The sequence below is a fragment of the Aspergillus piperis genome (assembly GCF_003184755.1).
Source record: "Aspergillus piperis CBS 112811 unplaced genomic scaffold BO85scaffold_1, whole genome shotgun sequence".
NCBI classification, from domain to species: Eukaryota; Fungi; Ascomycota; class Eurotiomycetes; order Eurotiales; family Aspergillaceae; genus Aspergillus; species Aspergillus piperis.
The window spans coordinates 2461968-2478932 of NW_020291591.1; the positions used below are offsets into that span (position 1 = coordinate 2461968).

The 16965-nt window shown below is 51.1% G+C and overlaps 6 protein-coding genes across 6 annotated transcripts; 4 read left to right on the plus strand and 2 right to left on the minus strand.

The window, feature by feature from the left end:
• The first annotated feature begins 30 nt into the window (after positions 1-30).
• BO85DRAFT_444661 (uncharacterized protein) lies at positions 31-2044 on the plus strand. Its single transcript, XM_025659075.1, has 3 exons — positions 31-327; positions 411-893; positions 955-2044. The coding sequence occupies exons 1-3, from the start codon at positions 199-201 to the stop codon at positions 1834-1836; spliced, it is 1494 nt and encodes a 497-aa protein (XP_025521296.1). The 5' UTR covers positions 31-198; the 3' UTR covers positions 1837-2044.
• Positions 1665-3557, minus strand: BO85DRAFT_387648 (short chain dehydrogenase/reductase family protein). Its single transcript, XM_025656677.1, has 4 exons — positions 3168-3557; positions 3024-3109; positions 2674-2966; positions 1665-2612 (listed from the first exon to the last, which is right to left on the minus strand). The coding sequence occupies exons 1-4, from the start codon at positions 3440-3442 to the stop codon at positions 2058-2060; spliced, it is 1209 nt and encodes a 402-aa protein (XP_025521297.1). The 5' UTR covers positions 3443-3557; the 3' UTR covers positions 1665-2057.
• Positions 3558-3951: 394 nt separating this feature from the next.
• BO85DRAFT_361290 (CLPTM1 family protein) lies at positions 3952-5886 on the plus strand (the record flags this gene model as incomplete). The annotated part of the gene is made up of 3 exons (XM_025655587.1): positions 3952-4953; positions 5026-5511; positions 5569-5886. 3 exons carry the CDS (start codon positions 3952-3954, stop codon positions 5884-5886), a joined length of 1806 nt encoding a protein of 601 aa, XP_025521298.1.
• Positions 5887-6418: 532 nt separating this feature from the next.
• On the plus strand, positions 6419-9099 carry BO85DRAFT_387653 (Mis6 domain protein). Its single transcript, XM_025656678.1, has 4 exons — positions 6419-6704; positions 6756-6809; positions 6869-7896; positions 7949-9099. The coding sequence occupies exons 1-4, from the start codon at positions 6683-6685 to the stop codon at positions 9041-9043; spliced, it is 2199 nt and encodes a 732-aa protein (XP_025521299.1). The 5' UTR covers positions 6419-6682; the 3' UTR covers positions 9044-9099.
• Positions 9100-9265: 166 nt separating this feature from the next.
• Positions 9266-10168, minus strand: BO85DRAFT_360792 (post-initiation translation factor DPC29; the record flags this gene model as incomplete). Its single annotated transcript, XM_025655565.1, has 2 exons — positions 9266-9891; positions 9955-10168. 2 exons carry the CDS (start codon positions 10166-10168, stop codon positions 9266-9268), a joined length of 840 nt encoding a protein of 279 aa, XP_025521300.1.
• A 304-nt stretch (positions 10169-10472) lies between these two features.
• BO85DRAFT_483230 (AP-1 complex accessory protein LAA1) lies at positions 10473-16939 on the plus strand (the record flags this gene model as incomplete). Its single annotated transcript, XM_025663144.1, has 6 exons — positions 10473-12920; positions 12976-13332; positions 13392-14669; positions 14727-14958; positions 15006-15307; positions 15365-16939. 6 exons carry the CDS (start codon positions 10473-10475, stop codon positions 16937-16939), a joined length of 6192 nt encoding a protein of 2063 aa, XP_025521301.1.
• Positions 16940-16965: the final 26 nt, after the last annotated feature.

The following is a 16965-nucleotide window of genomic DNA, read 5'->3' on the forward strand; positions in this document are numbered from 1 at the left end:
CAAGGTACGAATAAACCAACTACTGCTTGTGTTCTCTTCTTTCCCTTTTGTGTCTGGAACCAGACGCATATGACGACCGCGGAGGAAGGCCGTCACTAATATAGTGAGGAGTGCTGACCTTAAGAATGTTTCAGAAGCCGCTCCTCTCCCTCTGTGAATGCGGCTGAACAGAGTAATGCCGGCGAATCGAGCTCCGCGATGCCACCATCTATTACTACCACCAATGCTAAACCCAAGCGGAATCCTAGAAGAGCCGCGAAGGATCCATGGGAGGAGGAGAAGGTGATGACCAGTACGAAGTCACCGTTGGTTGATGCGGATTTAGTGGTATGTTGGAATCGCTAGATATGGCACTATCGATAGTGCTGGCGCAATGTCGGGAATGGTATGCTAATGACCTTATTGAACAGGGCCTACTTGCCAACCCTAAAGCTTGGAACTGTCTCGAAGAGAGCGAAAAGCAAGAGATCATAAAACTTCTCCCGGATAGTGTACACCCGGACCCTAACCCGCCAACGGATGATGATTCCGATGTGAAGATCCCCCCTCCTCCGCAGGAATTCCTACGCTACTCGAATAACTGGCGCGAAGGTATTCGGCAGTTTCAGGTGGAGCTCCAGAATGGGTTTCATGATCCGGAATGGTTGCGCCAGGCGGAACTGGCTATGGAGGAGAGGGCCGCGGGCGCGTTTGACAGGTTCAAGGAGGAAGAATTCGAAGAGTTCTGGGGACAGAAACAGAAGATGGATAAGACACTATTGGCAGGACAAAGCTCTCAGGTGAAATTGAAGACGCTGATTGACCATAATGTTGTTCGCGAAGGCGACGTCTGGAAGTACTCGCGATGCTTTTCCAAAGGCGCTGACAGAGTTCTGGTAGAGAAGGAAGCTAGGGTATGTGGAGACTTTATCGCATCTTGATTCGAACTTGACAACTTTGCTAACAACTCGCTAGATTGTGGGCATTAAGGGTGCGCGGTTGAGCTTCGTCATTCCTCCTGGACAGCGTGTATTTCTTCCAGTTGTCTCGAGCCAGAGCAAGCAGAATCAAAGCCATGCAGATGGCACAAAAGCCGATGTGGAAGCTGGTGATCGGCAGCAAGATAGTGATGCTGTTCAAACCGACTCTAACGTCCAACCAAACACTAGCGAAACGACAGAGCCTGCTTCCCCTAGGAAACACAAATGTGAAGCTGAACACGGCGACTGCAAGCGACAGCGCTCGCAGCCTCCAGAAGCCGATGATCAGCAGCCAGATAGTGATGCTGTTGAAAACGACTCCAATGTTCAATTGAATTCTAGCGAATTGACACAGCCCATGTCCCCTAAGAAGCGCAAATGTGAAGATGAACACGGTGATTGTAAACGACAGCGTTCGCAACCCCCAGAAGCCGACAACCAAGCGGCATCATCTAGCGAGGTGCCTGAAAATCAGATAGAAGCGGCAGCAGAAACCGCCAGCCCTTCAACAACGGCAGAGGCCGTTTCGTCCGCAGAGGTTGCAGAAATCTCCACAGCAACAAGTGAGAAGCCAGACAGCGCGGGCGGAGCATCAGACGAACCGTCCGTATCAGTGCCCGAAGCCCCTCAGGAATCGACAGAAGAGACGGAGGAGACACCTCCTGCGGACGCTCCCGACGCCAATATGGACGAGATATTGATCGAAAATATTCAGGGGCTTACTTCACTTGCCTCGAAGATTATAGAAGTCGATGGTCGTATTACGGACATTCCTAATGGGAATGCTTGGAAAGAGTTCCGTGCGTATCGGAATAATCAGGATATGGGTAGTTTATGGGAGGTGAGACAAGCTTGGTTTCAACGTGCTGGGAAGTAAATAGGATGGCTGGTCCTTTCTATGTACACTCCAGCATACTAATATGCTTTACTTTCTCCCGGTTTGGACATTCCTTCCAGATCATGGCGGTGTCGCCAACATAGTTAGTACAAGTCCCTCATGATACCTCTACCATACACATGAGCGGACTCCTCATTCATAATATTACCTAAAAAACTATCCAAAACACATCAAGAAACACAAGATATCATGCGTTACCATTAAAATCCCTCATGACCAGCACCCATACCCATAATCATACCTTCGTCCTTGGACGACCGACCAGCCTCATCAGCAGCATAATCCACAGCAAAGCTCGCCTGAATAAAGTCCTCCAGCTCTTCACTAACCGTCTTAAGCTTCTCCTTGACACTCGCCACACCCTCCTGTCCCACAATATGTCGTGACGGGGGATTCTCGTGGCCGGCGATAGCTGTGATAGCATAGACAGTTTCACTCACCAGCACCTCCATATGCGCCGAACTGAGCGGAGGATACGTTGATATGACCTCCGAGGCCGAGAATGGACCATCTTCAACAGAGTTCCCTTGGTTCGATCCATTAGATGACTCTGCGGATGATTGCGTGTTGCTCGACAGACGTGAGACGAGTCGGTTCATAATCCCGCGGAATAGTGGTGCCTGGTTAGCTGCGGACGAGTATACGGGTCCTATGGGTGGAACGCTGGTTACTAGGTTTGTGAGGATACCAATCTCGATGCTGCATTGGAATATGGTGAGTTTTATGTTGAATGGGGCGATCTCGTATGCGAGGCTCTGGTGGATGGCTTGGTTAGCGATAAGGTTGGCATGGAGCATTGCATGTGGTGAGGCTTACGTCGCAAAAGCCTTCGAGAGCCCATCCGGCTGCGCAGTACATTCCCAGTCCGGGTGTACCTATGTGAGCGGCTGTTCGTTTGGTTAGATCCTGTATGGGTGTATGTGGGAGGTAGGAGTTGTGCTTACTGATGCCGGAGAGGATCGTGATGTGCCCTGCCTTTTGCCTTCGCATGTGCGGCAGCGCTGCTTTGATGATGTTGAGTGGTCCGAAATAGTTGCTCTCAAACTGGTCTCGGACGAGATTCAGTGTTTGTTGTGAGGCCGAGAGCTCTTCCACTGTTCCGATGAGGGCTACGATGCCATTTAGCAATGTGCAAGATGGGGGTTTCGAGGCCGTTGAAGGCTAACCTTGGCTGGTACAGCATAGAAGAACGTCTACTCTGCCAAACGAAGCGACTGCTTGCGCCACTATGGCCTGGCACTCGCCGACCATCCTGTAAGTTATTTATAAGCCTATGTCATATGGTTGAGGGGGTTTAGATCCAATCATACCTTATGTCCAGAGGCAGTGCCTTGAATCGCTTCCCCCAACCTTCATTGCTTTCAATTTCTGCGAGAAAAGCATCGAACATATCGCGACGACATTCATCGCGATCCAGGTTCGAATGCGCCAGTCCGACCAGGGCATAGTCGCCATGCATTAAAATCTGGCGCGTCACAGAGATGCCGATGGGGGAATCCCCGGCCGTGATAACCCACACCCGCGGCTCATTATGAGCAGGAAACTGAGGGCGGGAGTAATCGGGAGAGGGCTGATTGTCCGCCATTGGGATAAAAACCGACCTTCATGAGGCTAACATGCCCATTGCGCGACTCAGTGCTTCTTCTCCAGGTTAGGCGGATTCGTAGCAGATCGGTGATGTGGAGAAATCCGCGGAGGAGGGATTTATGACATGCTTTCCCTTCCCACTTCCGCCTGGCTTATCGCCGGGACCCGCCAAGGGCCAAAACGCCGCGCCTTTTCTGGGCCAGAACCAACCAACCAGCCGTTAGCCTTCGTGTTCCTTCGTGGCCTCTTTTCCTTTTCTCCTTCTTCTTCTTCTTCCCCCTCTCCCCCGTTTTTCCATCTTTGCTGACCAGGTTTGCTATTAACGGGTCGCAATGCCGGAACAACGTCAGCGCAGGGAGGAGCCGGAGCAAAGCGTGCGTATGCTTCAATCTGCTTTTGTTTGGTACTGGATTCGATGGGTTAGCTGACAGTCGCTTTTGCTTGCTTTAGTCCGGCTTCAAGGGTGCCCTTCAGGGCCTGGCTTTCTTCTTGTTGGCGCAGTTTGTGATGAGCCAGTTCTTTGGGTCAAAGCAAAACGCCGGCTCAGGAGCAAAACCTAGTGATGTGCCTTCTTTCAACACGCGTCCGCCTCGCAGCGAAGTGTCCAACTACAGCCCCGTCCCTGATCTCGTTACCCCGATTTGGCCCTCCGATAGTGCCCTGGACCTGAATATCTATGTTTCGCCTTCGATTCTTGTTCCTGGATTCAAGTCTTTCCCATCGGATTCGCTCGTTCTGGAGGAAAACAACTTTACTATCGGAAACTACAGTGACACTAGAGAAATCGATACGACCATCAAGATCCCCAAGGAGGTTCAACGCAATGGAACTCTCTGGGCGCATTTCTTTGTCGGACTCACCGGACACCAGCTCGACCCTACCGCCAAGGATTATAGCACCGATAGTGCCGTTCATTTCTTCCGCCCCTTGAACCAGTACCTCCCGAAGAAGAAGGTGAAGAAGTTGAAGAACCTGCTGGCTTCGTCAGAGGAAACCCAGGAAGAAGAGGATGATGGCACTCCCGATGTCTCCATTGCGTCATACTACCACCCAAACTTCACCGTGTCTGTTGTTCCTGACTCGGGTGCACAGAAGTACCGTCAGGTTCACCCTGCTGTTAGACAGCATATGCAGCTCGAAGCGACTGGCGCGCGGGATGCCACCGGGCAGAATGGCTGGTACTATCCGATTGTGTTCCTGAACACCTTTTGGCAGCTCAGAAGCCACATGATGGAGCTTAACTCGACCGTCGAGACCGTTCCTATGCGTATCACTCTCAACAACTTGCAGAACTGGAAGTTCAGCATGATGGCAAGTGTTGATGAGAATGCGAAGGCAAATGCCAAACAGGCGGCTTTCGGTGGCCAGACACCCGGTGGCGGCGACGGCACTGAGTTTGAAATGGTCAAGGAAGTCCTGCTCGACACGAACATCTACCTGCTCTGCACAACTGGTGTGGTTACGATCCTGCATATGGTCTTCGAAACTCTGGCCTTCAAGAACGATATTGTAAGCTTATCACTTCATTCCCCTATTGGGGCCTTTTTGTTTCAAACGCTAATGGGTATGTACTCTGAATAGTCTCACTGGCGTAAGAAGAAGGATGTTGTCGGTACCTCCGTTCGTACCATCCTGGCGAACGTCTTCATGCAGGCGGTCATTTTCCTCTACTTGATGGATAACAGTGAGAACACTTCGTGGATGATCCTCGCAAGTCAAGGTTTTGGTATCTTGCTAGAAGCCTGGAAGATCACCAAAACCGTAGACGTGCGCTTGCGTCCTCCGCCCGCTGGGTCGTTCTTCTCATTCCTGCCTTATGTTATCGTCTTTGAGGACAAGCACAAGCTCAGTGAGACGGAGCAGAAGACCAAAGAGTATGATGAGATCGCATTCCGCTGGCTGTATATCATTGCCGTCCCGCTCTTGGCCGCGTATGCTGTGTACAGCTTGATCTACAACACGCACAAGTCGTGGTACTCCTATGTCATCGAGACGCTTGTTGGCAGTGTCTATGCCTACGGCTTCCTGATGATGGTGCCTAGTTTGTACATCAACTATCGGCTGAAGGTATGTTTCCGTTCTTGCACCCACTCTTGTAATGACCCTGCTAACCCACTATGATAGTCTGTCGCTCATATGCCCGGAAAGGCACTGACGTACAAGTTCCTCAACACTTTCATCGATGACCTTTTCGCTTTCACCGTTAAGATGCCTTGGCTCCACAGATTGGCGACTTTCCGTGATGATGTCATCTTCTTTATTTGGCTCTACCAGGGCTGGAAGTACAAGGTTGATTACAAGCGTGTCAACGAATTCGGTCAGGGAGGCGACAGTGATGAGGAGGAAGAGGAGCCCACATCGGCTGAGGAGCCCAAGGCCAAGGAGACAGCGACTGCCTCCGGAAAGGCAAGCTCTAAGCAGCCGGCTAGGAAGAGGAAGTAGACGCAATTGGCTTCATTCTTTCTAGATGTATTTCCAAATTACTGTCCATAGTTGAGATGTTGGAGACATTTGTGGGCCATAGCTTTTTGTTCCCCCCACGATGTCCATTACTATCAATCGCATAATGAGGAGCTGTATACAGCTCAAGATCATCTAGATCGAGGTTTTCGGTGTTAAGTAGACTAATCCCTCTGCCATCGAGGGAAAGGACGTTAATAAGGCCAGTGTAGCGCATATAAAAGTGAGATATTGACTTTAGGCGGCTATCATCCGTCAACTAGCTGCGACTGAGACGCCTTGAACAGCGTTCATTGATGATAAATATCTACGGACCAGAACAAGGTCTCATGAGGCGGCCAGAAGTTAAGATGTTTTGAAGCGTATTGTGAAGCGTTCATGGTGTTTGCAGTTACAATCTGCGACGCTGGCATTCGGCGTGCAAGTGGTTGTTGGACACCCGAAATGGTAAAGTTGCGCTCTCAGTCAGGCTCCATTTCCCGCGATCAACTCAAACAGTTCCACGCGACGGAGGTACATGTTGAAAGCGCACTTACCACGGCAAACAACGATTCCAACGTCCACATACTGTATCGATCGCGCCAAGCTAGACAATTATCAGGCGCTTTATGGTATTAGAGCCTAGCGAGCTGTTTACTCAGTGCGATAGTCCTGCTTTTGCGCGTGATGCGCCTGGTGGTGCGAAACACTTACAAGAGAAGCACGGCTTTATTTAGGCAGGAGGACGAGAAACATATTGATTAATTCATAATATTGATAAGCTATCTGCGAAACAGACATGTCGTCCGACTCCGAAAGAGGTTTGTCGAGCCTTCTTCGTACAGGATCGAGTTTGCTGATGGTGATACTAGACACCGAAGTCAGGCCTAGTAGCCTTGAAGATGCGATCGAGCACCTTGAAGCAGGTAAATCCAGTGAACAAGGCATGGTTCCCAAAAGGTTCGCATCATTAATGTATACCCAGTTGCTTTCGTGCCTCCAAAACAACGATATACGGATGCTGGCCAGTTGGCCAAAACAATAGCAACCCACGCGTACGAGAGTGGCATACCGCAAGCTGCCCTCGAACGCTTGCTGAAGCTCCTCACGACGCACAATGCTCTTGACCAAGGCACGGTTACCACATTAGTGAAGAACTTGTACCCTCTGGAAAGGGTATCTTCCAAACTAATCACACGAGTTGTGTGCTGTCTTGGTCCCGCTAAGACGAAGCCTAGTCCTGCGACCCAGGCATTACTTGTGCGATGGCTGATTCTTGTATACGACTATCTCGATGACAAGACTCATCTGGCAAAACTATATGCCGTGCTATTCAACTATCTAGACATGATCAGTCTACGCAAGCCTCTGTGCCAATTGCTTTCGTTCATCACGAGGCGTAAGCATGTCAAACCCTTTCGTATCCAAGCTCTTATGGAATTAGTCAGCCTTTCTGGAGGTGAAGAGAAAGAGCTCTTGATTCTACTTAATGTGTTCAAAAACTACTGTCCTGATGTCATTGTTGGTGACCTCGGTTTCACGGGAAGAAAGGCATCCTTCTTCAAACACCCGGACCCTGAATGGACCGCTCATGTCAGAGAAATTCAGGATACCCACCTTGAAAGGTTGCAGACAGTGCAGCCATCGACGTTCCAGGTCGTATATCGCGGCCTAGCAAAGAGAAGCAAGGTAGAGGCCATTGTTCCTGATGTGAAGACATCAAGGGTGTCTTATAGCCACACTTCTTTGGAAGAACTGCGTGGTGTTGAGCATCTTGTTGACAAAATTGACAAGATAGAATTACCTAACCAGATCATATCCATGTTGGGGAATAACTTAGCGCAGAAGTACCTTTTCCTGGCTCGTTCTGAGGCTGCAGATCGCCGGTTGAATGACTGGCTCAGAACGTTCTTAAGTGACCAATTGGAAATCGCGCGGGCAAATGACGTAGAAGACCATGAGAGCTTGGGTTACATATTGGCTTTGGCGGTTGAATATGCGCAATACACGAAGGTATTCCCCTTCAGTCACTACTGACCTACCTTGGTGGCTTACATGGGTACAGGAAATACCGGACGCTTTCACATCGTTTCTCAAAAAGTACCTCATCTCCTGGAATGGCGAGGACAACAGAGAGCAGATACTTGGGCTTCTCGTGTATCTTCCCGTTCTTGACTTCGATACTCTGAGCAGTGATTTCTTGACACCACTGGAGAGAGCACTCCTCAACGGAGCCATTTCATCAAGAACATCTCTGCTTGATTTCTATTCGGCCTTGATCCGTCAATGGGGAATCCAGTTGAGGACCAATTCAAAGACGACAGAGGAATTCAAGCCATTGGGCCGCCTGATATCCCACGCAGAACTCCTAGCCTTATCGACGTTAGAGTGCTTGACCTCAATGCCGGATCCCACAGATGCCCAACATGAGAAACACAAGCCCGCCACATTGTCCATCTTGGACTTCTACTGTACCCTAGCCGAACTTTTCACACACGCATCCACGAATGGGAGCATTCGACTTACTGTCCCGCTAGCTCCTACAGTTTATACACTTGCCTTCACGCCCATAAACTCAGTCATCTCCATCATGTGCTCAGTGCTTGCCAGCTACAAGTCGTCCTTTGAGGCTTCCCTCACCTCTCAGGTTCTCCGGGTCCCGAACTCTCAAGACTCGCTCTATCCGACAGAACTTGTGGGTCAATTCAATGGCTATATCATGGACATCTGTAACCTGATCTGGCGGAACCGAGGTCTCAACTCCGAAGACCCCAACGCTGTGGGCTGTTCAATACCGGCCCCTACCGTTGCTGCGCTGACGCGATTCATTCGTGAGTACAATGAGAAGGAAAGAAAGCGCGATTCCTCTTTCGTCTACACAATATCCTCGGTCTTCTCTCTCAGTCACCACGTGGCCCTGTGCAACTTGTCTGCGGCCTGCTTCTCTGACATCGAAGAGGAGAACAACATTGGCGACGAGCAGCCCAAGCTGAGGAAGCCAGTGACGCAGAAGGCACTGAGTGCGCTGGAGAAAGAAGGAGGTATGAAGATGGCGTGGCAGGAGTATAGAGTGCGGATGCTTGACTGGCTTGACGCGACAGGAAGCGTTGGAATTGGTAATTTGATGCGGAGCACGATGAAGGCTTTGCGGAAAGAGTAGAGGTGATTTCAGAAGCAAATCCACTTATGCTTTCGTCTTGGAAGAATTCGAAATCCATACACGCAACGATATCGTGTTTCGTAGTAATATAGTACAGAAAGGGCTCGACATGCCGCCAGTCACCCTAAGGTTGTTCCGAGCTAGTGTACACTGTGAGGTAAAAGTATGAGAAGCCCCAGGCCGTAGCCGTGAAAGGCATCAAGCGCCCAAATCGAACAAACATCAGAAGCGCTGAACCGTGTTCAGGTAGATATCTCGTAGACTTGGCTCTTCTCGAAGGTCACTGATGATATCCTCCATTTCCGCGACTTGCGCCTCATCCTTGAGATCGACTATTGTGTCTTGGTTGGGATCCCAAATGATATCCAGCTCCTCGATTGACATGCCAATCATTTTACTGAGGGCTTCGCCCACACTCTTTGTTTCTGTAGGTTCCGTGAAGACAAGGAGCCGGCCTTGTTCATCCGCTGTGATGTCCGTCGCACCTGCTTCGATAGCCTGGTCTATATAGTTGTCGGGATCCACCCCATCCTTCTTCTCGAAAATGATCCTGCCCTTCTTCTCAAAGAGGTATGTGGTAGGTGTGACGATGCCCCCGGCATCTTTAATAGCATGTCGAACGTCTTGCAATACGCGGGCTTTCTGATCGGTCAGGCACTCGAGAACGGCCGCAACCGAATGCGGGAGAATAGCCTCGACTGTGACCTGCTCCAGAGCTTCACCAGTGACACTTATGCCTTGTCCTCGAGCAACTGCCGCTTCGATCACAGTCTTAGGAATTCCTGCTCGCTTTGCATTCGAAAGGGCGAGGGTAAGGCGCGGGTTGAATTTAGGATCGGGACCCCACACTGCTTGAAATCAGTACCAAGGAATGACGTGGAATTGATTGCCGAAACTCTTTAAGTACATACTCTGAGTCGCATTGCTGATTTCTTTGCCGATAAGCTGGCGTTCCTTGCTTTTGGCCTTGTCATTCTTGGCCTTGTCATGTTTGATCTGAGACCATCGATTGTGACCTGCAAGCCACGGAGCACTGGTGGTGAGGGTACGGCAACCGTCGCTCACCATCCAATTCGCGCGGGCAACCCGCTGCTGCACCAGACGTTTGCATACGATCGTCGTCATTGCAGAAAGCTTCGATAGAACATCCCCGCAAGCGCGTCAGGTCCCTGAAAAAGTGTCTAGAATCGCGATCTGATAGCGGGGCCGGTGCAACAGTTTCTCCGCGACCGCCCCCGGACGGAGGCTGAGGCCAAGTGCCCGCTTAAAGGGGGGGAGATCCATCCCATCTCCATCCCATAGAAAGTCTGGCCGACCTGTCACACCAGATAGTGGTCGCATCGTGCTCACCCTTTCGCATCTCACCTCTGTTCATTCCTTGTGAAAGGGAACCCTATGGGTGACCCTTTAGTCGCCATAGTCGATCCCAATGTCTTCATCGGAAAACGCTACGTCTACTAACTCCGACAACCATGCGGTCCCCCGAGCGGAGCTTGATATCACCAAGCTCCATGCGCTCCCCTCCGAACAACAGGACCTGTACCTCCTCACCTTCACCTCCGATCTGGTTCAACACATTTCCGGCCTCGATAAGGCTCAAGTATCGTCGCAGCAGAAGTTCTTGAAAAAGGAATTGTTCAAGATACTCACGCTTTCCTCGCCCACCATCACGCGAGTCATCCGCAATAACCTGGGCCGGTGTTTCGGGGCAATCTTCAGCAAGGGTGATCGTGGCATACTATTCGAGACCGTTACCGACCTATTAGGGCTTCTTAATACCGGCAAGAGCGATGCGGAATTGAAGACTAGGTTCGCTGTAGCCCATTGTATGGGCGAGGTCTTTGCGGTCGCCGGAGAAAGTGTCTTTGCGCAATCAGGCGTTGTCGTTGCAAGCTTGCTCAAATTGCTCAAAGCGTCTAGCAATCATACTGGATGTCGTGGGTCAACCTTTGCCGCGCTGCGAAAGGTGGTGGTTGGCACTGGAGTTCCCGTCGACGAAGGAACTGCGCGCGACATCTGGAAACAAGCTCGCAATGCCGCAACCGGGGACAAGTCAACCTTTGTCCAAGTGCATGCCTGTCGCTGCCTGGAGCAGTTAGTGAACACGACACCCTACTTTGACAATACGAACGACTTCGACCATCTGAAGACCTTGGTATGGAAAGTCATTGACAGCCCAGTGGCCCCGGTCAGACACGCGGCCGCGGCCTGCTTGGCTCGTGCGCTGGCTAAGTTGCATGCTACCGATACCCCGATCATCTCGGTCCCGAAGTCGAAGAAAGCAAAGAGACTATCAAAGAAGCCGACTGCTAAACCTGGAGAGGATGAAGAAGAGGCCGAAATCTCAGAGTCCTCTGCTCCCAAGAAGGCTGAGCCGCGTTTGTTCTTCCTCCTTCCTGACCTTCTTCGTCAGCTATCTGCGCAGTATTTACGGAGCACAACTTCCAACCGGGCCCGCGCAGGTATTGCCATCTGCTACAAGCATGTTTTGCGGATCCTTGGGGATAAGATCATTGAGGAACGTTACGGTCAAATCGCGAATCATCTGCTATTTGATATTCTGAACCACCCCACGGTCACATACAACCGATTCAGACTTCTTATGACCAGGAAGTATGTCAAGAGTATCCTTGAGGATACCGTTGGCCGCGAATCACTCCGGGAGACTAGTCAGCTCAATGCGGCCAAGTGGCTGATCAATGATGTTCTCAAGGATTATCCTCAAGTAATCCAGGAACGCCGTGAGCCGAGCAAACATTCCCTCACGAGCGCCTTGAGTGCACTTTCTTCTTTGATTGAGTCGCTTGGTTCTGCTTTCGGTACCCTGGCCGAACCGTGTCGCGAGGCTCTGCTCCAAGTGCTACCGCATCCTAGCTATACTGTCCAGATCCATACAGCTCAATGCTTACGCAACTTCGTTCTTGCGTGTCCGCACCAGTTGTTGTCCTGTGTCACAATTTGCCTGAACAGCCTGAACCGAGAAGTGGGACAGTTGTCAACCCCCAGACAGTCGCCCCGTCGCTGCATCGGTTATGCCAATGGACTCTCTGCTATGCTAAGTACATCCCGGCTGCAGCCTCTTTACGGTTCAGTAGAGGTGTTCTCGCGTGTGTTCACCCAGGCGACCGATCTCCTGAAGACTAGTAGCAACTCGGAACTACGTGCCGCCAGTACACAGATTCAAGTTGCTTGGATCCTAATCGGAGGGTTGATGCCACTTGGCCCTAGTTTCGTAAAGATTCATCTCTCTCAATTATCGCTACTATGGAAGAATGCGCTCCCCAAACACCTGAGTCAAGAAAACTCCGGCAAACGCGGTATATTGGAATTGAGCTTCCTTGCACATGTGAGGGAATGCGCTCTAAGCTCGCTATTGGTGTTCATGGAGTTCAATAGCAGACTTATCACTGCTGACGGCGCGAAGAGAATCGCCATAATGCTTCAAAACACAGTTGAATTCCTGGACGATCTGCCCCGGCAAAAGACTGCCAACGAACTTTCGCAACGACTTCATCCATCATTGCAACTTCATGATATCGAAACCATGGTCCGGCGCCGTGTTCTGCAGTGCTTTACTAAGCTACTCCGGGTTCATCCTCTTAGCCATGCCGATGTCATTTCTCAGTCTAGTCTATTGAGCTTGGCCATCTCCTCGTTTGCTGACCCCGATGCGGCCCAAGCTGGTCCATTGGAGAGCTCAATTGCGGCATCTACCGCGCAATTCGAGACTTTGTGGGATCTATGTGACAACTACGGCTTCGGAATGACAGGCCTGGCGAGAGAGTACGTGCGTGTCACCCTTACTGGCAAGCATGGTACCGATAATGGACCTGCTTGGTCGGCCGTTGATTCAGCGGATCAGGCTGTGGATGAAGCTGTGAGTTATCTGCGTTACTCTCATATTATATGTAGTAGGACTGACATCTTTGCAGTTGACTTTCCCTATATGCCAAGCAAGCGAACATGATTCTCTACTTTTGTACTCGAGGAGGGAAGAAGATTCTTCTCTGGCCGACCCCCATTCCACTGGTGTTGTGAATGCTGCCATTGAGCTATTCTCTGTCGCGATCCCCCTGCACACCCCAAGGGTCCAGGAAGGTAGCGTAGAACAAATTGCAACCTTCCTCTCATCCACCAGTCTCCAGCGGAATCCCGGGCGCAAGGCTGCTATGGTCGTCAATATCGCTGTGGCACTACTACATGCTCTCAAAGTCTCCGTGAAAGAGTCCGGTTTCACATCTGGGAAGCTCAATCCTGCAACTGATAAGGTGTTGCAGGAACTTGTTCAGGTAAGTCTCGTTGACAGAGTTATGATGGAAAGTCTATAACAGAAAGCTAACTGACGCAGAAATTTGTAACCGATGCTGATTTGACTGTCCGGACAATCGGAGTTGAGGCACTCGGACGTCTTTGTGAGAGCTCTGGGACCGCTTTCACCAATACACAGATCAACTGGCTGGTCGACACGATTGTGGAGAACCGTGAGCCCAATACCCGTGCTGGCTGTGCTGCTGCCTTGGGTTGCATTCATTCCCAAGTTGGTGGTATGGCAGCTGGTCTGCATCTTAAGACCATCGTGGGCGTTTTGATGTCACTGTGTAGCGACCCTCATCCTGTCGTCCACTTCTGGGCTCTTGGTGGTCTCGAGAGAGTTGCCAACTCTGCCGGATTGACCTTTTCGCCCTTTGTCTCAAGTTCCCTCGGGATGCTGGCTCAGCTATACAACGCGGACACTCACAATGAAGAGGCGGCAGCCCTAGCGACCTCCAACATCGAAATGTCCTTCCTCACCCCGGTCGTGATTAGTCGCTGTGTTGACTCCCTTATCAATGTTCTCGGTCCGGATCTTCAGGACATTGCTAAAACACGCAACCTCATTCTTACTCTTCTTCGCCAGTTCCAGTTGGAAGACAACTCGGCTCTAGTCACTGAAAGCTCTAAATGCTTGGATCATCTCTCCCTGTATGCACCGGGATACGTTGACTTTTCTGGATACGTAAAGCGCCTGCAGAATGAGCTCAGCGCTGGCAACCCATTGATGAGGGATGTGGCTATCCGGGGGTTGAGTAATCTCATGAAGCGTGACGCCGGAGCTGTGCTCCGCACTGCCACTCCGACCCTCGAAGAGGAAATTTGGCTTGCATTCGATGATACTCCAGACTGCCCAATCCTCAGAAGCATGATTCAGGATTGGCTGCAACAGACGGCCCTCGTGGAGACGGAGTTATGGATACAGCGCTGCCATAACACGCTGACCAAGACTCGTGTTAAGGTCGAAGATATCCCCCTAACATCTGCAACCAGACCTGCTGGAAATGACATGCCAGATGATGAAGTTGCAGGGTTTGCGTCCGCAATCGCAGGTGCTGGTCAGACAGAAGAGGTAAATGGCGCTGTCACTGGCCAGGAGCTTCTCAAATGGCAGACCCGGAATTTCGTTATGAGCTGTCTTAGCGAACTTTTGGCACTTGTGCAAGAGGCAATTCTGCCAGATCAGACCATCCCTGCCGAGCTTGCGCTGCAGCAGAAGGTTGGAGATATCGTCCGAATGGCTTTCTCAGCATCTACTGCCAATGTAATTGAACTTCGAGTCTGGGGACTACGGATTATCGATCAAGTTCTCAAGGTACGTTGACCTTGTGCATGGTGAAATTGTCTCGCTCTGAGCTAACAACTCTATCAGATGTTTGGCAAGACACCCGATCCAGACTTCACCGAGGCATCCCTTCTGGAACAGTATCAAGCCCAGATCGGATCGGCTCTGACCCCTGCGTTTGCTGCCGACTCGTCTGCGGAATTAGCATCAGAGGCTATCAATGTCTCTGCGACATTCATTGCTACCGGGATTGTGACCAATGTTGATCGAATGGGTAGAATCCTAAAGCTCCTGGTTCTTGGCCTCGAGAACTTTTCTAGTAAGTGCCATATGATTTTGCAGTGGAATTCCGCTAACAACCCCCAGAAAACCTTGACACCACCGAGATTGGCGACCTCAAAGGTCTCAACCCGAATGCTAGGGTCATGGTCAAGATGGCCTTGTATTCTGCCTGGGCACGGCTCCAGATTGCTAGTATTGAGCAGGACTACCTGAACCAAGTGGTTCAGCCGTATCTCACGAAGCTCACTCCGCTGTGGTTGTCTTCGCTCCAGGAATATGCTCGGCTGCGTTTCGAGCCGGATATCTCAGGCAGCTTGGGTACTGGCCCTATGAGTGGGGATTTGGACGAGGTATACGCGGCATTGAATCGGGAGACTCTCTTGAAGGTAGGACGATACTGGCAGATACAAAGTTACCAGTCAAGATGCTGACCGTCGTTACAGTTTTACCAAGACTCCTGGTTGAACCTTGTCGACGCTATTGCTGGTCTGGTCGAAAAGGACATCGACTTTGTCTTTGACGCATTGGACGGCAAGTCGGAGTTGGAAGAATCCGAGAAGACACAGAAGGATGAGGAGCAGAAATCTAATGATGAGCCAAAGGGGAAGGGTGACAACATCAACTATCGTGATGAACCTGTTGCATTCTTTTTCGTTCTCTTTGGTCTGGCATTTGAAGCTCTCGTTGACCAGTCTACAACCCCATCCCAGAGATTGGAGATTCTTCAGGCACTTAAGAGAATCCTGAGGCCGGTCATCTCGGGTAATGCGATCTACCAGGATGCGATTTTCTCGGAGACAATGGATTCTCTGGACCGTCTCGCTTTGACCGAAACAACCCCCATTCAAAATGTCATCGTGGAGATCGCACGAAACCTGTCCTTGGATCATCCTTCTGCCAAGGGTAGCGAGGGCCGAGACGATCATCTGTCTGATGACATCGAACAGCTTTTCGAGCTAACAAGGAGCATAATTCTCGTGCTCGCAGGACTCCTGCCTAATCTTCGCGAGTCCACACCTCTTGCACGATTCAACGTTGGATCGGATGATGCCTTGTCTCTCATTCGGCTTGCTCTCTCATCGCTGGTTAATGTCGCCTCGATTTTCCCCTCAATTATCCGCAATGACCTCAACGCATGCATTCTACACATCTTCAGCACTATCCTGGCGACAGGGCTGTGCCAGGCAGAGGTTGTGCCCCAGGCGCTTCCGACTTTCAAACACTTCATCAGCAGCGTAGCGAACTCTCCCGAGGTCAGTCCAGAACACCCGGAGAATCTTGGTGTTGTCTCTCGCCAGTTGCGCGGTTGTCTTACACGCTTCCTCACTACCCTAACATTTGCGCAACGACGAGAGTCCGAATCCTCCCTCCCCTGTGCGAAGAACACGCTCCTCGCCATTGCCATTCTACTAACGAGCGGCGGACACATTATTCCACCTCAAGATCCTGTCATCTTTCGAGTCCTGGACGAACTTTTAGACTGTCTTCAGGATGTCGGCCTTGCCAACGTTGCCGCCGGTTGCATTCGCTCCATTCTCCTGACCTCAAACCCGAGATCACCTACCAGCGAAGTCATCGCCCGCTACCTGCTACCCCGACTCATTGCCTTCTACGTCGGCTGTCCCACAGACAATGGCGACGTCCCCAGCGACCCCGAGAACTCTAAGACCGTCATTGCGCGCACTCTCGTCGCATGTGTCAGCAGTGCCGTTTTCCCTGCGAACGAGATGCCTACCGCCATCTCCCTAATCATGTCGACGCTACTTTCTCGCGCGAAGCGTGACGGACAGGCCGTCTATCAGGAAACCGCCGTTCACCTGCTAGAACTGGCCAAGGCCAATCAACTCGTGTTCCGAGCGCTCGTGGCTACCATGGGTCCGGACCAGAAGACGCGACTCGAGGAAATCCTCCGCAGTACGGAAGTCGGGTCGGGAGCCAATAAAAACTCCCGCGAGAGCACGCAGTCCAGCAGTGAGCAGCAAGCCATGCCTAGTATTGCACTGAGGTTTGACTTTTAGTATACTATCTTTGTATTCTTTGCGTC